Raw genomic sequence first — 21,378 nt, 5'->3', positions numbered from 1 at the left:
ATCACTAATGACATCTGGCGCTGGATTATTCTTTGTTGCAGGGTAGAATAATCTACCCGTGCGGTGTAGGTCCCAGGAATGTAGAAGCATCCCCAGCCTTTACCAGATAGATGCCAGTAGCCCTCCCCAGTTGTGACAACAAAAAGGTCTCCAGCTATTGTCAAATGTTCTCTGCAGGACATGGTTGTCCTGGTGTATCCTGGACACACCGCTCCAATAAAGCATATCTATTGTGCTTCTTTTTATTAAATCCAACTGTTTATGTCTCTCTCCCCACAAGTCTGTATCCCTTTTTAGAGCAGGTATGAGATCTTAGCGGTTTCTTCATTTTTCTGACCTAGTCCTGAGCTTACACCAACTGACTCACTCACGAAGAGTTATTAAATGAAAGGAAGAGACAGGGCATTGAACGTAATTAATGTATACCTTAAACACCATGAAATTCTCCCCATGAAATTCATTAAGGTAGAAAGTAATAATCAATTAATGTCAATAACTTTCTGGGTACTTGTAGGGGTTACTAAACATCATAGACACTTTAATCAGCAGGGTTTTCACATCATTTAGAGAGGCAAAAACCTAGACATGTGAAAAGGACACCAGCCACATAGGGCAGAGCATATGGTGCCCGAATGAATGATGCAGGGAATAAATACTACCAAATCTAGCAAAAGCAGAGAGGCAAGTCTCAAAGTTGTGTCACTAGGTTTTTGTTTTGTTTTGTTTTTTAAAGATTTTATTTATCTGACAGAGAGAGACACAGCAAGAGAGGGAACACAAGCTAGGGGAGTAGGAGAGGGAGAAGCAGGCTCTCAATGGAGCAGGGAGCCCAATGCGGGGCTCGAACCCAGGACTCTGGGACCATGATCCGAGCCGAACTAAGGCAGACGCCTAATGACTGAGCCACCCAGGCGCCCCATAGTTTTTGAATGAATGATTCATAAATTATGCATATGTGTGTGGGAGAGAGAGAGAAAGAGAGAGAGAGAGAGATTGAGGGACCGCGACAGGGAGAGCAGGTGAGAGAGAGAAGGAGGGAGGGATAGGGAGAAAAAGGAAGTGTTATTTGGGCTGAGCTGAAATGCTGAGGCTACCAAGGTCTTGGCAAAAACTAGGGAGTTAAGAATGAAAGAGTTCCCCCTGAAAGCTTGAGAAGTTGGCTTTAGACCTTTCTTCAAGTCATCCTGAAGACTAAATTGGATGGTGGTTAAGGATGGCCGGTCCGGATTTCTTACTGATGTTTTAAGGAGTTCAGTGTTCCAAGAAATGTAATATAAAATGTGGCCATGAAGAATCCTCTTCTCTCCTTCCCTCCGTGAGGACTCCGGCATGCCGCTGGGAGCACTCTGACAGGGACTCAAATCTGACTGAAGTTTGGTCAAACAAACAGAGCCTTCACAACGTGGACTATATGAACTCTGAAAGATCCGCATGTTATTTCAAATTTCCAAACCATCTGCATTCATAATATATATTTATTCTCTATTGTCTCTGGACATACTAAAGGCAGTTAAATATTACATCATAAACCTCCCAGATATGTCAAAAATTTTAAGCTACACTGACCACAATAATTGACTGGCCACTGTAGCATGACTTCCTTGGGACTGAAAAGCCACAGATATTCTATGTGGGGCAAATAACTGCATAGATGTTTGGGTGAAACAGTGAGGAATCTCTAATAAAACAGAAAATAGAGCCATGGTGAGAAAGTGGAATGTAATTACCCAGCTGGAATTTGGCTAGTATGGTAGACAGATTCTCTCAATTCCTGAGGAAGGGAACATAAGAACTTTTAACTATACTATGCTTGAGCCGCAAATATACATTTCTGACTCAAGCACAAAAGTACCCATTAGCTTTTGAATCTCTACCAGTCCCACCTCCTTGACAACCCCACTGAAAATTTCAAAGTCGTAGGAGCTTAGATGCGAGCCATGAAGACCTTTACTTTGGCAAAATTTACATTTTTCTAGTGGACAGCAAAATTTGTATCACTCATACAGTAGACATTTAGAAAAACTCTACTGGTGTTTTGAGTGTTTAGAGTAAGTTCTCTAATTAAGGAGTGAAAACTACAGTATCAAATACACGAATATCATCTCACTGCTGAGTCCTGCTTGGAAAACAATCTGTCCAATTCTAAATCTGGGAGGGCAAGGCCTTTTTTGATTATCAACTCCTTGAGAATTTCCTGAAAGCTATGAACCTATCTCTGCTCTCTTTTTTCTTTTGTGTTTGTGTGTGTGCAAGCACATGCATGTGACTGCACATGTATATGCAACTTCATTTAGCACCCACTTCACTGAATTCAATTCCTGGGTCCCCATTGTCCAAGTTGAAAAGCTATTATTCGGTCAGTTTGACTTTCTACAGGTTCTTAATTCTAGAGAGGAAAACTAAATTCTCTCCTGTAGCACATGAACTGCTAAGGAAAATTCTATCCTTTAGCTCTCTGGTTGGAGAGTTGAGTCCAACAAATTGCATATCTAGAGGACTTACACACTGAGCTCTTTTTTATCTTGAGATCATCAGACATCACACACACGTGTGTGTGTGTGTGTGTGTGTGTTGATATCATCAGAAAATAGCTTGTCTTATATTCCATATTTTTTTAAAGAGTTTATTCATTTATTTGACAGAGATTACAAGGAGGCAGAGAGGCAGGCAGAGAGAGCAGGGAAGCAGGCTCCCTGCTGAGCAGAGAACCCAATGCCGGGCTGGATTCAGGCTCGATCCCAAGACGCTGAGATCATGACCTGAGCCGAAGGCAGAGGCTTTAACTCACTGAACCATCCAGGCGCCCCTTATTTTCCATATTCTATAGAAATGATAGAACATCATTATATAAGCTAAGTCTTTTTTTTTTTTAAGATTTTATTGATTTATTTGACAGATTGAGAGATCACAAGTAGGCAGAGAAGCAGGCAGAGAGAGAGGAGGAAGCAGGCTCCCTGCTGAGCAGATGCGGGACTTGATCCTTGGACCCTGAGATCATGACCTGAGCTGAAGACAGAGGCTTAACCCACTGAGCCACCCAGGTGCCCCCTATAAGCTAAGTTTTAAACTCACAGGTACCTTATTTCAATGATGAATGTCTTGGGATTAGCTGCTTAAAATATTTCCAAAAGGATTTTACATGTTCTGAGTACTTAATGTTGTTACCCTGAACAAATTAGGGCATCTGAATCCAGTAATTCAACTAGGTTTCCCCCCAGTTGGGATTTTTAAAATAAATTACTCAACACCCAATATGCCAGGTATATTTGGAAGCTACTTCTTCAAAACCATCCTTTTTTAAAAATTTAATTTAATTTTTTCCAGTGTTCCAAGATTCATTGTTTATGCACCACACCCTGTGCTCCACGCAATACGTGCCCTCCTTAATACCCACCACCAGGCTCACCCAACCCCTCCACCCCCCTTCAAAAAAAAAAAAAAAAAAAAAACCCAAACCATTCTTTTCTTATTGAAGACTTAAGATAATCTTTATATCATCTTACTAAGTATTCTTTTAAAAAGTGTCTGGTTCTCACAGCAGGCATGCATTTATCCTCTCTTCCTTCTATCCTATATTAGTTCCTGTAACTGGACATATTGAGGCATTAAATCAACATGTTCATTGATTATCTACAAGGCATTGTGTCAGATAGGATAGGGGAATTTAAAGATGTACAGGACAGGTCTTCTGGAGAATATCTACTGTTGAAGATAAGACATGGACCAGAATAATCTAAACTTAATGTTTATAACTGTTATTTATAGCTTTGTGTGTAGAAGGTAAATGTATTTGTTATAGTTTTCTGACAAATGATAACTTTATTTTACCTCAGAACACCATCGTAAATAGAGGGTTCAACATCATCATTTAAAAAAGAAAATGTATTTACTTGTTTTTTTTAAAGGAGCTAGAAATTTAGTGAATACGCCATAAGGGACCAGCGGGCAGGACAGCAGAGAAGAGGCTGCCTGCCAGGAGGCCAGTGGGTGAAGGCTGCTTTTGAGGGAGGAGGCTGAGGGAGTATATTGACATATGGGATTTTCCCCTTTTTGGTAACTGTGCCTGGTTGCAAGTAGCCCATTGGCTAGGTAGGGCCTATGGATACTTTGAGGTCGGTCGCCTGATGGGCATGTCTACATTCAGCCATTCACTATGGACCCCTTTGCCTTGAACAAATTTGTATTGCTTAAGCCTGTTGCCTAAAAGTGGCCTCTCTATCTGCGCCCCAACCCCCCAAACAATTCTGACTTTTAAATCTTTAAGATTTAAAGATCTTAAATCTTTAAGGTGCATCATCATTTTTAAAACCTTTCATGAAATAACATTTTTTAAAAAAATTAGTGTTTATCTCCTACCAGACAAAGCTGTCAAATTTGCATTTTTGATGAAAACTTCAGTTATTCCAAGAGCCTTCAAAACATCTTTTAAATCAATTTCCTGTTCGACGGTAAACCTGGAGGACACATAGGGGGAAATGCATTTAGTTACAGCATTTTTAAAGTATTTAGTTACAGTATCCTGTTACCTGGGACAAGAATAAAGATGTTAGATATGTTGATTTTAATGGTAAATTATGCTAAAACTGGGTGTCGTCTGACTGCAAGTAGTACTCAATTGTGCTCATAAAAAGAGGAGACAGCAAAAAGAATATTGTATCAGAATAGTATTAGATTATTAAGTAGGAAAAGTATTTGATGTGGACACAATACTGTAATATATAGGATGGAGTAAGTGTTTTGAGGTCCAGAATATAAAACTCGTAACTCAGTAGCCTTCAAAATTGTGTGACCTAGTAATACATTTATTTTTTAAGCTGTCAGTGGCTAATCAAATATTTACCCAAGGCATTTCATTCTCTTAGTATCCTTGCTCAGCTTCCTGTGAAAAGGGAAAGCCAATGCTGTATCTAATTGCTGTATAATGGATACCTCTTACATTTCAACTCCATACACTCACAGAAAGGAAACATAAAAGCTATCAGGTTAACAATATGCATCTTCCTGGTTATATTAACCTCCAGGACCTAAGCCTGTTCTCCTGGTAGCATCACAGAAAAGATGTCAATCAACAAAAGTGAATTAAATATTACATCTTAAAAACTGTACACTTTTACAATTATATTAGAGATTCTTTTTTAAGCAAAAGAGTAACAAATTTGTATTTTTTGTTTTAATGGGCTTTATGAATTATACATAAATGTGCATCACATTTGCAAGAAGAAATAAAACATTACTTAAAACTGAAATGAAAATAAGTACAGTGGTCATGAGCAGAATATTAATTTTAAAAAATGGTTTCCACAGAGAGTCTGATTAGTCATATTAAAGAGTCTCTCCCAAACCAATGAATTGTCTCACCCAACTTTCTAGTGAAAAATATGGAGTGAAACATGGCTGCATTTAATACACAAATGCAGCATTTTTTAAGCAAAGGTTATTATTTTTTTTAATAAAATGTGAGAATAGAAGTAAATGTTTCCTTTTTTTTCCTCAGATGTTGCTTTTTGATCAATAAAGATCCTAAATGTAAGTTTTTAGGCAATGGGCTGTATCCTTAAAAGAGCTAAGTCTGTGACAGTCACAAAACATCACATTAGCATCATTTCTGATGTCTGGTTTTAAGAAGAATGACAAGGGAATGGTTGCTATAAACAAGACTCAGACGTCAAGAGGAATAGTCAGGGAAAAACAGTTTTAGCAGGTTCATGTTTATGGAAAATATGACAAATAGAAAAATAAATGTATAGCAAGCATATCAAACCAAGTCCTGAATTTTATCTGTATCCTACACTTTAACTTGGACTTAGCATTGTTACTTTTGTTTCCTACAAAAAGAAGATATTGATTGTGAAAGTAGAAAAGGGGGATGAGTAGGGAAGAATGGACTGTCTCAAAGAATACCGTCGATAGCTTGATTAAGGTGTTTTGTGTGTGTGCTTTATATTTATTATTTATTAATTGATCTACCAAAAACTATTCCAAGACTCTAACAGTTTAATTTAAACATCACGAAAATCCTTGGAGGTCAGTATTATTATTATTCTCAGTTAATAGAAGAAGAAACCAAGGAGGAGAAAGATGAGATAACTTGACCAAGATCAGATGGCTAATAAATGGCAGAGCAGGGGCACAGACCCAGGTCATATTCTGTATGTTCTGATCCACCTAAAATAGGAAAGTGAAGGAAGAGATCAGGAGAGGATTCTCTGTGCTTCTTAAGAGTAACCTGGTTTGTTTCACACTTCTGAGGTTTGCTCATCATCAGGTGAGGATGGTAATTTAGCCAGACTGAATTTGGGCAAGTTCCTTAGTTTCTGAGCCTTGGATTTGGCTGACATTGAGAATACCTGCCTCGTAGTATTGTCAAGGGGATTAAATAAGGTTTCTAGAAGTCTTAAAAAAAAAAAAAAAAGATTTTATTTTTAAGTAATCTCTACATCCAACATGGGGCTCGAACTCCTAACCCTAAGATCAAAAATTGCATGCTCTATCAACTGAGCCAACCAGGTGCCCCAAAGATTTCTAGAAGTCTTACAATGGTGCCTGTATGTAGGAGGCATGTAATAAAGAGCAGATTGGGTTACAGCATTTACGATATTGCAGTTCATATAACATTCACATTATCATAGGTGTTAAGGTATTGTATATTTGCATTTTAGTAATGGTGGAGTAATTTGATTAAATAGCTGTTTCATCTCTGCTGCTTTAGCTGTAAATGAGTCAAATCTAGTGTGTTTTTTATTTCAATATCTGTAGTATCTAGCATAGGACAATATACATAGGTTGAAGTGAAAAAAATCTAGGTGACCATGAGTGTTTGTTCAAAGTTGAAGATGGGATGTGAACAATTTCTATTTATCCATCTCTTGTCTTTGTTTCCTTATCAAACTACTGAGAAACAGCTGTCATCAATTTACTAACTCTTTCCTCTTAATAGAGACCAATATTCACATATTAGAGACTAATAATCTTTAATAATCTTAAATAATCCTTAATACAGACACTAACAATCCTTATCACCTCCCATAACTGAGGGCTAGTAATCTTTAACAATCTTAAATAATCTTTGGTATAGAGACTAATAATCATTATCATCTCCCATACCTGAGGGCTCACTGTGTCCCAGACACTACGCAAATCCTTTTACATATAGTATCTCATTTCATCATCTCTATGATAACGTCACGGAATCCTAGGAGCTGATGTATTGTTGTCTCTATTCTTCAGAAGAACAAACTGAAACTTAGTCAAGCCAAGCAACTTGCCGTAGTCACACAGCTATTAGGTGGTAGAATGAGCATATGAGCTAAGGCCTGTCTGACTGCAAAGTGCCCCACCTCTAAGAACTACAATTCTAACGATGGCTATTTAAAAACAATCAAACAAACCATAGGTAGATTTCACATTTCGCCCACCAAACTCAAAAATAAAAAGCCACAACCTTGCTTTTTTAAACCCAAAGGCATGCCTATTTTAACAATGTAAACATGCGTTTGCAACTTTCTGAGTAAGTTGAAGAGGTATGTAGAGGGCAGAAGGATCTCCACATCTCCAGTGTGGAGAGCAAGTGTTAAGAAAGAATAAATATATATTACATACAAGGAGATTTATACAGCTTGTAAGCAATTAAGAAACTAATCAAGACACCCTCTGTAGAAAAGCCCAGTGAAAAGCTCTTATGTTAAAGAACAATATCGGATGGCTTATGTATTAGTTTTCTTTTATAAACATGAAATGAAAGTGCTTTATTTCTAAGACAATCATTTTCCAAGTAAAAGGATGGTCTCTGCTTACAAAATAGAAAACCACTTTATATCCATTGATTTACAGCCCTCTGATCCCAAATGACAAATCTGAGACTACAAAAGTCAAGAGTGGAAAGATACGACAGCCAGGCACCCCTGCATTCCTAATATTAAGGTATTTGATTTTTATTTTAGAACCATCTTCTTGCACCTTATATAATGAAGAAGGTAATGTTCATGAGACTAAGGTTTTTAAAAAATCTTACTGGAAGAAAAGTATATGTAAAGTTACCCATAGGTTAACACAAGGTGAATACTAGGACTTAAAAGGTATACTGAAAATAAATAATAATAATGATAATACATAATAATTATAGGATGTTAGGCATTATTCTAAAGTCCTTTTTTGATATCTTACATATATATTTTTAATCTATATTAGCCAAACTGTTTTTGCTACCATGAATATATTGGAAGAATATTTGGTAATGTCCATTAAATCTTAGAAATGTATGACTATGTATTAACCTTTTGATATTTCACTGGATTTGTGATATCATATACGTATAGCAATTTTACCCTCTCCTGAATAGAGTTTTGTATTTTGGATAAAAATACAATTTCAATTCAGTATCTGATTCCTATAAGGCTTATTGTTCAGAGGGAAAAATAATAAAAATACAAAAGTAGTTGCTCCCTTCTCTCCCCTCAAAATACCCTATACCTTTTAAGAAAGGCATTTAGAACCTATATGCATGAAATCTAATATAATAGAAAGCAAAAGCACCTGTGGAGCAGGACAAGAATTGGTAAAATTACAGAAATGCAAAGTTGCCATTTCAGAGTAGTATCTCCATGTGAATAAAACCAGAGAAACATTTTAAGACAGACACTTGAGTAAACCTAGGAAATGGCTATTAAAACTTTTTAACCTCTGCTAAAATGAGGTCATAAACATCATTATTCTCACTGAACACTTAGTGGATTCTAATACTGTAAAATGGAAGGGGTAGATTTTTTTCCTATTGATTATTATCTACACGTAAGTATTTGAAAACAGTCAATTTCTTAAAAAGGGAAACCAGATTCATGTTATGTAGCTATATTATGTTATGTAGCTATTTTCTCTCTATGCATTAACCAGGCAGAGGGAGAGTTCATAGAAATTCTGGAGAAATGGATACATGGTAATTAACTGTGCCTAGTTTAGTATCAGGCATTAATATGAGCAAACAAGCTAAACTATTTCATAATTGAAGAGTATCTCTTAGAAAATGAAAATTTAATTTTCTTTTGTTGCCATGTTCCATTTCTCAGTGGACAGGACGTGGAGGCCACATTTTCTAGTGAATATGGTTGAATTAGAATATGTGATCCTTACTAAGCATTCATTTAGAATTCTGTTAAAATCGTCCTAAATAGCTTTGCATTCTCACAGAATTGAAGCATTTGGCTATGCTGCACTTAGTTCATGGAATTTAATAAGGGAAGAGTTAACACTATATGAATTTCTCATTTTATCAAAAAGAATTTCTTTAAAAATATACAGAGACATACACAATATCAGTATCAGACAAAGAAACATGAGAAGAGCATTTTAGGCCAATGCAAAAACATGCATAGAGACTCAGAGGCAGGGAAAAGCATGCTATCTGTATGTAGCATAGCAACAAGCACATGGATAGAACATGCTACCAAGTGTTGTTGTGGTGAATGGCCAGAGATCAGGTTGAGAAGAACATCTAGGCCCTGCACAGATTTTATTATTTAATCCACGGGGCGAATTTTAATCTTTCTCCTTCTTATTTATGATTGCATCTTGGCACTGAGCACAGAAACTTGCTTGCGCTTCTTCCAACAATGTGGGAGACTGTTTTCTCTCCAGCTATAATCAACTTTAAATATTAATGAAATACAGAAGACTGCCAATGCAAATGATATTCAGAGACGATCTACTGAGAAACATTCTAAAATGAAGCTAAGAATATTGACTAGGATCTGAAACTAGGTCTTAGGAAATAGTACTGAGTGAATCGATAAGGGAGCTTGTGTCTCTGGGCAGGACCTCGTGAGTACAAAAGACGACTTTTAAAAAAGGAGGAGGAAGGGAAGGAGAGGAAGGGAAGGGGACAAGAAGAAGGGGAGTAGGGGAAGAAAATAGCTGAGACTTAAAATTCAAAGGTATTTGGATCTGAGTGGGAAACTACATTGAAATCTCTCCCACTATGTTGTTGGAGGGAGTCCCACAGGAACATCTTACCTGGGCAGGTACACTTCCACTTTTTGTTTCTTCACAGAGTTTGCCCATTCTTCAATCAGTTGTGCTTTGACCAATGGCTCCAGAGTGGCCAGTGGAACTTCCTGCCTGGACAATACCAGCATCATACTTATCTCCTCTCCCTCATAGGGTATTTCTAGGACTTGGTAGATACCCCCAGCTTCATTGGAACCATCACTAAATTCTCCTAAAACAAAAATAAAGGTGATAAAAGGCTCATATCCAAGTTCAAATAAAAGGTTTAATTTGTTTTAACTTTCTTCCAAAATAGTGTGTGTGTGTGTGTGTGTGTGTATCCAGGTATCTGAGAAAAAAGGCTTTTGGGGTTTTGTTTTGTTTTGTTTTTAAAGCTCCTGAAATCAAGTGAACCTTCAGTCCTAAAGCATTTATTTCATCTTAGAATCCCCAGGATTATATCGTAATTGTCATAATATATTCTCTAGACTTACTTTTTATTTTTAAATGATATACTTCAGATGAATATTTAGTTAAAGAATATCTTCAGAAGCAATGATCAGTCCTGGTTAGAAAAACAAAGCCCTAGATCCAACTTAGATGTAGTTCACATTTGCCAATACCCACTGGATTTCTAAGAAGGGAAAAATGGACTACGTAATACCTGGGACTTTATTATTACCACAACTAAAAGTTTTGAGGCCAAGATAGCATAGTCGAAATGAAATATATTACATTATCTAGGTAGTTATCTAGGGTATTTGTGGCGCTCAAGACCTCTATATTAGGTAATAAAGGTTGGTTAGGTAATGGGATTTTTATTCCAATAACTTAGCTAAATTCACCAGGCTTCCATAAAAACATAAAGAAGTCTCTAAAGCAAATGGTCATGTTGCTACCTTAAAATTTCCCCCATTTTCAAAAAGAAAATGTAATGCTTCTGTTATGAGCATTTTCCTATAACTAATCTAGGTCCTTTAGACCTTTGAACATTTTGGTTCTCAAGTTGAGTGTGTAAGAATACAGTTCATTGCAGCGTGTAAGAAAGATTGACACCCTAAACTTCTGAGAAGTCCAGTGAAATATCTCTGAAAATAATGCCAAGGATCCTAAGTTGTATCACAAATCACAGACTTTCAATAAATGAAACTATGAATGAGTAATGACATCTGACCAAACATACACAGTCTGAAAGCAAAGTTTTAAAGAAATGCTTGTAATTCAAAAAGTGGTAAGGAATCCAAAGCAAGGGCAAAGCGGAACATATGGGTCACTGACAACCACCCCAAATCCAATGGCTTTCTGGAGTAACTTACAATGTTTTTGACAAGGCACATGGGAATAAAGCCGCTCTGCAGGTGTAATCAACTTCATAATTTAAAGAAGTCTATTGGAAAACTGTCAATGCATGTAATATTCACTCAGGATCTAATTAGAGGCCTTTGAAAATTGAGCCAAGGAAATTGAATTGCAGCTCAAACGAGATTGACAAGCTATTTGAATAATAAATATTTCACGTTCTTTCTTAAAAATTAATTAATACACTGCAGGAAGAGAGAAAGAAAAGCCAGAATGTCTTACCATAATAAAATTCCCCTTGTTGATACATCATTGGAATTTGGACTTCACTTTCATCATCTTTGGTGAAGGAAAAGGTTCTAGTATTTTCAGGTCTAAATTGTGACTTCCAGCTCCCCTTGAAATAGACAGCATTGATGAGGGCCAAATGAGTGCCGGCATCAAAATCCCTGGGGGATACCAAATCCTTCAACAGACCTATTGAGGAAAAATGAATAGATGAACATTCATATTAAATCTGAAGGTGAAAGGGGACCCAAAGATTATCTAACTACCAACTGATAGAGTAATTCAGAAAAAAACCATTACCAAATTTACAAAAAAATTAAGTGTCATGCTTTCAAAGGAAAAATGTTACATATACATCCACACATGCATACATACACACACACACACACACAATACAGATTAAGGAGGTCTAAAACAGACCCACCTGACATAACACTGGTAGGATCTTGACACTTGCAGAAATGATAGAACCATGTAAAACAGAATCCCAGGCTTTACCGCTTTCTAGTTGTGATGATGTGTGTACAACTCTTAACACAGAGTAAGCACTCCGTAATCATCACCAGGTTTATTCTTGAACAACATATGTGATTAAAATGTCATTCAATTCAAAAATGTCCCCCATGTATATTGGCTATCTTTCCACAGAATATAACAATTACATCTGACTAGGTGAAAACAGATGAGTGAAAGCCAATTGAACTCATGATGCCGTACTATCTATCATTTGAAATGTCTCTCTACAAATCTGTTTTCAAAGATATTGGGTCTTTCTTGATAGCAAAAAATGTTTATTTTTAAAAAATTTTTAAAAGATTTTACCTATTCATTTGACAGAGAGAAAGAGAGAGAGAGAGAGCACAAGCAAAGGGAATAACAGGAAGAGGGAGAAGCCGGCTCCCCACTGAGCAGGGAACCCCACTGCAGGACTCTATCCTAAGACCCCCGGGATCATGATCCAAGGTGGAAGGCAGCTGCTTAACCAACTGAGCCACCAGGCGTCCCACTAAAAATGTTAAAAAGATTTTGGAAATAGCTTTTAATCATTCAGTCTACTCAAAGTGGATTATTATTCTTGACTTATTCTTTGATAAAATACAAACATAAGTTTCTTTTATCCTACATTTTAATGTCATAGTTAGAAAAGAACCAAAATTTATATTCTCTCATTTTACTAATGATAGTACTTCTCTAGGTGCTCACAAAGGTGCCTCAGAATTTTTGGGATGAGGACATAGGGCATGTGGTCAGGTATTTTTGTTATTGTTCCAAAATAAAATATATTAGATTGACATTATTGGGGGAGTTTTGACAGTATGAATTAATTTAGTGAACATCTGCAATCTACTTGATATTTGGTCTCATTTTTAAAATTCTAGTTTCAATATTTTGATGGTAAAGTTAGAAAATAAAATGGTAAAATATGACACATATGGAAAGCTTAAATACATTTTTAAAGAATAGATTAAAAACAAATTTTATTTATTATTTTTAAAAGATTTTATTTTTTAATTTTTTTTTCACCCAATGGGGGCTCAAACTCACAACTCCAAGATCAAGTGTCAAATGTTCCACCAACCAAGCCAGCCAGGTGCCCCAAGATTAGAAATTAATTTTTAAAATAAATGTATCTCTTTCTAATTCTCCACTTGGAATTAAAATGGCTACTCCTTTTTAAATAAATCCTATACCATTCTTTTGATTATCAATCAAGTTCTGCCATTTAAAAGCCCAACTCTGAGGGCACCTGGGTGTGGCCCAGATTGTGGTTAAGATGGTTAGGCGTCTGCCTTCAGCTCAGGTCATGATCTCCAGGCCCTGAGATGGAGCCCCATGTCAGGCTTTCAGCTCAGTGGGGAGTCTGTGTCTGCCTCTCCCCCTGCTTGTGCTCTGTCTCTCTGTCTCGAATAAATAAATAAAATCTTAAAAAAATAAAGCTCAACTCTGATTTTTAACTCTCTCTTATATTCTATTTTTAATTTATTTTTAAGAGGTCCACCAACTGCCATTCTAACTGGCATCTAACTTCTTAAATAAGTCAGCTCAAGCAAAATTCCATACAGTAGTTAGGATTACCATGCAGAGGAAAACCATGATTGGAGAGACAGATTTCAGACTGATTTATCACAGTGCCAAAATTCTTCACATGCCAAAAGATTTAAATTCTTTCAAAAATGTTTATTCATAAGCAATGCCTCTAAAAAGACTATAATCTATACAAAATAATTATTAGATACTCGACTAAATGTTAACATTCAAAAATCCAATCAGAGTGAAGAGACAAATAATTTCAGAAGTAGAAGAGAGTTAAAACTAAGCTACCAGAGAAAGAAAGGAACTAAATGACATACTATTTGTGTTATTCTCCACCCACTTATTGATATCGTTGGCCACAGCTATATTTTGACTGAAGTCCACATGATTAACTTCTGCTTTAAGGTACTTTTTCAGCATTTGCAAAAATTCCTCATTGACATGAAATCCATTTTGCACAAAGAGGGAGTTGGCAATTTTCATCACATACTGGCTCTCTTTAGCAGTGACCATGTTAGAAAAATCCTTCAAGAAGGAAAATTCATCACCTGCAAAATGGCAAACAGTAAGTTTATTAGTGGAACAAACACAGTGAATGATCACGGGAGTGGAGAAGCACCAAAACACAGCAAGGGAGAGAGATGAGACAGGAGCCCAAGGGAAGAGCGGTATTTATTCCCCATAGCAACATGACAAGGAGATTCCAATATTTGTGCCATTTCTAGATTTTCAAATTAACTTTTGAGTATTTTGAACGGATATTATTTTTCATTTTAACTGATGTCTTGGTAGAATCTATTATAGAGATTTTTTGGTTGTCTCCTTTCAAAGTGCTTAGGGTTATTCTCATTAAATTGGTCTTCATTCTATAATTAAGGAATAAGAATTAAGCTTAATTACCTATTTTAAAAATCAAAATATTCCTTGAAATTTTACTTTCACTGAACTTTTTTTGCCTTATAACTAGAAAAGTCCCTTAGAAATCAGAGTTCTTAACTTTTTAATGAGTTGATTCTCATGCATATTAAAAATGTTAAAATAGAAATCATACATCATGTCAAAATGATTACAAAATACCTTTTGGCTAAAAACTTTCTCCAATACATAATATTTTCATAATAATAAAACATTTCAAAAAAATTCTTGGATGCTACTTTAAAAATGAAGATACAGTTGGTTTTAAGCAAAGATTTCTGATATTCTTAGAGAATCTTGTTGCTTTTCTTCTGGCAGTTATCATGGTTGTAATTTTTCATTTATGTGATAATTAATTTACACATGCCTCTTCCTCTAGACTGGAAACTCAGTAAGAACCATGTTTGCTTTTATTTGTCACAGTGAGGTTTATTTAAATAATAATAATAATGATAATAATAAAATCTACAATTTCCTTAGATTAACTCAGCTAAGGATGTAGCAAGAAATTACTACTTCCTTGGGTTTCCTGATGGTTCTCCTAACCATACCATCTCAGTGAGATCACTTTCTCACATTGTATGAATAGTGCTACCTGTGGCCAAAGACAACAGAATTGAGTAGAAAGTTAAAGCCAAACCACCTTGACAAATTAAACCTAAGCACACTCACCATTTTTCAGGCTATCATATCCCATTGAATGACGGATTTCTTTCAGGGTAGACCCTTGGGCCCCAAGTTCCATCATTCCTATAGCGAAGGTAACACTCAATGGAGAGAAAAGAATATTTTCATCTTCCCCAGTGGCTCGAAGATGGTTATACATATTCACTGACAACTCAGCAATGGTTTCATCAGGGAAAGTGGCCCCTAAAGCCAGACTTTGTAGAATCAGCAAAGAGAAGAGTCCAAGGAAAGCCATGTTGGGAGAGCTCAAGCCTGGAAAACAATAATTTCCATATTAATTATCACTGAGAATGGAGTCAAAGGCAAAAAAACAATAATAAGAAGAAGAACTATTTCTTTTTTTTTTTTAATTTATTTATTTGACAGAGAGAGAGAGATCACAAGTAGGCAGAGAGGCAGGCAGAGAGAGAGAGAGGGAGAAGCAGGCTCCCTGCTGAGCAGAGAGCCTCATGCAGGGCTTGATCCCAGGACCCTGAGATCATGACCTGAGCCCAAAGCAGAGGCTTAACCCACTGAGCCACCCAGGCGCCCCAAGAATTATTTCTTGGCAAAGTTGTAAAGCAAACCAATTTTCTAAACATTTACAGTGTTAATATCTCCTAACAAAAGTCCCTTTAAAGAATATGTTGGGAGGTACTATTTTTAAAAAGGCAATTAATAGGGGCACCTGGGTGGCTCAGTGGGTTAAAGCCTCTGCCTTCAGGTCAGGTCATGATCCCAGGGTCCTGGGATCGAGCCCCGCATCGGGGGGTCTCTGTTCAGCAGGGAGCCTGCTTTCTCCTCTCTCTCTCTCTCTCTCTGCCTGCCTCTCTGCCTACTTGTGATCTCTCTCTGTCAAATAAATAAATAAAATCTTTTTTAAAAAAAAGGCAATTAATAGTCAAATGAACAAATTACACTGCTAATTCTGAGGATATTTCCAGGAACAGGGTCGCCCTGGTCCCCACCTTCATGGGGTTAAGAGTGTGTATAGCTACATATATAATGGATAATTAAAGACCATGTTTGGTGAGGCTATTGTATCAATTTCTCATATCTTCACCATATATATTTTGGTCATGATTTTGACAAAATTTACTCTAATTTACATCAAACTACACACGTCCAGGAGAACTATAATGGAAACCAAAAGATATTTACAGGGTTTAAGAGGAACTAGTGAAGTCAGGCATTTGAAAAGGCTGGTTTACCCATTTACTGTAATTTATAAAAATTAATGCACCATGCAACTGGGTTGCCAGTTGGCAGGAAAAGATCAGACACACACCTGCCACCGGCCCCAGTGTATCAACCCAGCTGCAGAACCCACAGGAAGTGGTAACCCAGAGAAGAAGCAGGTTCAGCACATTCTTGTGTGCTTTTCCCTTCCGCTGTGGCTCCCTGTGAGGCTGCTGCTCCCAGTGGCCATCTCTGGGCAGGGAGGAGGCTTCGACCATACTGACCTTTTAAACTCAGGCTGATTTACCATTTCAGCTTATACTGATGCTTCTTTTTTTTTTTTTTTTTAATATTGATTAAAATCAGTATTATGATTCTATTTCAATGAATATCAGGCTTATCTGGTCCTTGAACCATTTTCTCTTTGGAAGAGAAAGTGTCGGTGCCCAGATATCTCTGGCTAACATTTCTTCCTCCCGGCACACCAGTATTCCAGAAGCCCTGTCTCCCCACAAACAGCGCACACTGACCAGCACACAGCTGGGACAGAATTTCCTTCTTCCTTGTATTTGTCACTGCAGGCATCTAAAAAAGCTGACCTGCCTAGTCAAACAATTAAGTAGCTTTACTAGTTCTTGACCTTCAAGGAAAAAAAAAATCCTCAAAACAACATGTAAAGAGATCCTGAGCAAACACATCTGGAAAGCTGTATTTCAATGAGCTGTATTTCTCAGTCTCCGTTCCTTACCAGAAGGAAGGCAGACACATTTTACTTAAGAGCAAGGTGTTTCTGACAGGGATTTGAGTCAGAACGTCCTCCTCACTCCTGTAGTGTTTTTAATCTCAACTTCCGGAGAACTGCCCATTAGTTTGTAAATCCTGCACGTTTTAGGGTTCTGTTTGGAGGAGCAGTTTTTTCCAGCTGTTGTTGTTTTTTGTTTGTTTGTTTGGTCTGAGAAACTACGAGCGCGGCTATCACCCCCTGCTTTCCTATTAAGGTTTAGATCCCTTTTCCTTGGTTTAGGAAGGTAAGGCTCAGCCTGTATGTAAATTATGTAAATAGGGACTGTAAACACAGGTTATGTAGGTTATGTAAACACAACCCTGCTGTGGGAGGGAGGACGGTTGCCTGTGGGGGATAAGTGCATTGCTGCAGAACGGTGTCCGTGGCGCAGGCAGCCCTGAGACTGAAGCACCGGGGTGCAGAACACAGCTGCCCTGCCAGCCTGCGGGCTGGGGCTATCCGGGGGAGGCTGCCGTGGAATCCCGCAAACCCCCCACCCCGCCTTCTGTATTCCAGAGGATTCCAGTAAAAGGTAGAAGCAGAATAGGGCAACTTTCTCAATCTCTAGATTCAGATGGAAATTTAGCAGGTACCCTTCCAAATTGAAAGAGACCCTAAGATATGCCCAGTATTGAATACTTAGGATGTAACACTGGTTACTAGAACTCAGAAATCCAAGTCCGACTCAAGGGCCCATATCTTACTCATGATACTATTACTGCTGTCTGACATACCCTACAAAGACCCCAAGCTGGGCCTCATTACTTTCATTTAATGTTATCTAGTAGAAGACCATGAAGCTGAAGTCACTATATGGGAGTGGTATCCTTCTGTCATTCAGTTAACATGGCTATTTGGAAACCATTGCTTTTAACACAATTATCAAATTTAAGGTTAACAAAAAGATTGCATTCCTATAAAACAAAAACCAACCTATTGCCAACCAACAAATATTCTAGAAAAACAAAGCCAAGTCTAATATATTCACTGGCATTTTTATTTACAAATGAATGTGCCATGAGATAAATAAGCTAACACGTGGCATATGACCTTTGGCAAATCACACGCCTTCTCTGTCTTAGCTTCCTCATTCATGAAATGAAGATGCCAATTTCTACTCCACACAATTATCAAAGATGTAAATGAAATAGTGTGTGTTGGAAGGACTCATTTTAAGCTACAAGTATACTAATAAAAAACATTATCATTAGAGAATATGTTTCCCAGGTTTGTATGTTTGCTAAGTTAAGGAAGAGACTCTAGAGCCAAAGATGAGTGTTTTATACTTCCTGTCGGCTCATCTAATGGAGCACTATTAAATGCCATTCATTCAGCCAAGATGGAAAGAGGTGCCACAATGATACCAAAATGTATGAAAATGGGATCTCGTCCTCAAGAAACCCACAGCATTGTACAAGAACATGTAATCCATTATTGTGGTTCTTCTCTGTTTAAGGAAAGAGGTTCTTATAAGAATCAGGAGAAGGGCAAACAAACTCTTCAGAAAATGCATGCACGTGGCTAACAGAACGTTACTTTCCCTGGCCAGGATATTTACTGGCCTCAGGTTAGGAAGCCCCTGGTCTGTGGCATATGGTCCAGAGGCAGAAAGCAGCAGTGTTCGGTGGATCTGCAGCTCTGCTGTGTTTCCTTATTGGGGGAGAGAGATGTCAAAACCACTAGTGTCTCTTCAGGCTTCCGGCAGACTCCTGGAAAGAACACCCGTAGGTTTGTGAGAGAGGGTTCTCCCCAGGGCAGCAAGCAGCAGGCTACAATGTACATGCTCTGCTAGGAAATTAGAAGCAGTATGGCTCTGAATAGTGGGAGCGAGTTATATCAGGAAACTCTTTAGTCAAGATTTAAAGAACTCTGTTCTGGAAACACACATTTTATCTATAGTTAAGTGATCGCTCCTCTTAAAGGCAAAATTTCCAGTGTGCCAGGAAAAGAGGAGGAAAAAAAAAAAAAAAAAGGCTTCTGCCAGGCTGGCCCAGCCTTTTTTATCTTATTTACCTGCCCCCAACACCCCTCCCACCCCGCCCCGGGCCCCTTCACCTCCCCTGCCTCTGACTATTCCTTCTGAGGATTTTTTTTTCTGGGGAGAAGGGAAGCTTCCCTTCTTCTGCCTTCTAAGCGGGGTGTGTGTGGGGGGGTGTTCTCCAGGGATCTCTTCCTGGCCCTCTTCTCTTCGGTGTAATGTTCTTCTTGGGCCTGCTGGTGAATTGCTCTCAAAACAAAGATACCTCAACTATTATCCCTGTTCATAGTATTCCCTAGTAAGTCAAATTCTAGCTCTGGATTTCTTTTTGTCTTCAGTCCTCATGTGCATTGCAAATTGTTTTGGGATCATCTTAGACTTTGACTCTGGTCTGCATTTCCAATTCAGGATCACTCAAACTGGACTCCTTGTCTTATCAATCAAGCCCAATCTCTTTTTTTCTCCCTTTTCCCTTTCTTTCTTAAAACATCAAAGTCTTTGACTCCTCTCCATCTCCCTTTCCCCTATGCTCAATGAGCTAGCAACACTAACTCCCTAGAGTGTTCTGGGCATTTCTGCCATCCATTTTCCAATGACCATTCCGACAGCCATAGTGGCAGTTCTTCCTCTTAATGCATTCTCAAGGACTCCACCAGTGACATCCACCCATTCTCTGAAGCCCAGGTTACTGCCCTCTTCAATCCAACGGATGCACAGCCTCCAGATGAATTGTTTTGATGTACTATTATGAATAGGTATTCCTATATTTATAAAACCTCACAATCTTCCTCATGCCTATCGAGTAAAGCCCCAAATCTTTAGTCTCACTTTACTGTGATCCAACATGTTTCTACCCACCACTCCCCTTCAGGGATCCTGCAATTCAAGCCAGACTCCTTTTTGCAATACATATCCCAGAATTTCTGTCTCCTGTTGCTGGCTTATATCATTCTCTCTCTGGAACTACTTCAACCTGGTTCCATATGTTCAAATCCTAACCACTCCTCAAGGTTCTGCTCCACTTCCATTTCCTTCATGAATACCCTCCTGGTTTTTCAGTTACAACAGCAATTTCCCCCTCCTCGGAAACGGTGGCACATTTTATCTCTGCTTCTCCAACAGCACATACCACTGCTTCCTCCTATTACAGATAACTCTGTGCCCGAGTCAGCTCGTTTCCTCAGCTTTCTGAAGACACAGAAGTGCATTCCTCTTCGTCTACTTTAAAATAACCAGCATAAGCACTTAATGCATTGCATATCGTAGGAACCAAATATTTGTTGAATGCATATAGCTCGAGATGGAAAGGCTCACAAATGCTGCATTAGAAGGCATAGCAAGAGAAGCTGTTGCTCTTCAATTCTCGAAGCTAATTTAATCTTAGCCCACAGGTAGTGGCTCATTTCCATTTTTTATTCCCTCTGATAAAGTGTTTCCTTATTGAGTCTGAGACCATCTTTCCCATGTGACAAAGTGGCACTGTCACCAATGCTGGCATCATGCAGTGGCTAGACACGAGATGCATTAAAAAACAAGGGCACCACCTTGAAAAATCACACAAGGTGCTACTCCAATGTTTCTGTATTAACATTACTCTACAAAATGCCAGGGCCCCACCGTTAATCATAATAATCAACACATTCTAGAATGAATTACTCTCACATGGAGCATGACTTTGTAGATGCATTATTTTCAAGCTACAGAATACGATGCCTTTACATAAACACCAGGAGCCACAGTACCAGAATGGTGGGAGATTGTGCTCCTGTGCTAGAAAAGGCAGAGCTACAAATAAATTGCCATTAACTCTTGCATATCTCCTTTAGGTTGCCCGTGGTAGGATAGATCATAGGCATGCGTATGTGTGTATCCTGCTTTGGCAAATACTACATTCAAAGAGGTCAGGAAATTAAATCTTTTAATTGAGGTGTGAATGATCACAGAGTGGAAAGCTAGCACAGTAAGAAAGACATTAGGGGTGCCTGGCTGGCTCAGTTAACTGTCTGTCTTTGGCTCAGGTCATGATCCTGGGGTCCTGGGATTGAGCTCCACTTTGGGCTCCCTTCGAGAAGCCTGCTTCTCCCTCTCCCTTTGTCTGCTCCTCCTCCTCTTCCTCTACTTGTGCTCTCTTCCTCTCTCTGGCAATTAAATAAATAAAATCTAAAAAAAAAAAGACTGGTATTCATAAATGCAACTTGTTGCTTTTTTTGGATAACCCAATTGTTTGAAATGAAAAAAAAAAGGTTTCATAATTGTG

General features: G+C 38.0%; 1 protein-coding gene across 1 annotated transcript in view; it reads right to left on the bottom strand.

The window, feature by feature from the left end:
• The window catches only part of SERPINI1 (serpin family I member 1), a 71,731-nt gene that overhangs the window by 11,151 nt on the left and 39,202 nt on the right, over positions 1–21,378 (bottom strand). The window contains exons 2-6 of the mRNA XM_044251734.1: positions 15,187–15,453; positions 13,917–14,147; positions 11,560–11,754; positions 10,006–10,210; positions 4,357–4,454 (exon numbers count right to left, since the gene is read on the bottom strand). Coding sequence (XP_044107669.1) covers positions 4,357–4,454; positions 10,006–10,210; positions 11,560–11,754; positions 13,917–14,147; positions 15,187–15,436 — 979 coding nt within the window. The 5' untranslated portion in view covers positions 15,437–15,453. The remainder of the gene's footprint in view (positions 1–4,356; positions 4,455–10,005; positions 10,211–11,559; positions 11,755–13,916; positions 14,148–15,186; positions 15,454–21,378) is intronic.

The sequence above is a fragment of the Neovison vison genome, chromosome 6 (genome assembly GCF_020171115.1).
Source record: "Neovison vison isolate M4711 chromosome 6, ASM_NN_V1, whole genome shotgun sequence".
Classification (NCBI taxonomy): Eukaryota; Metazoa; Chordata; class Mammalia; order Carnivora; family Mustelidae; genus Neogale; species Neogale vison.
Note: the sequence above shows the minus strand (reverse complement) of the source record. Positions and strands in the feature narration are given on the sequence as shown.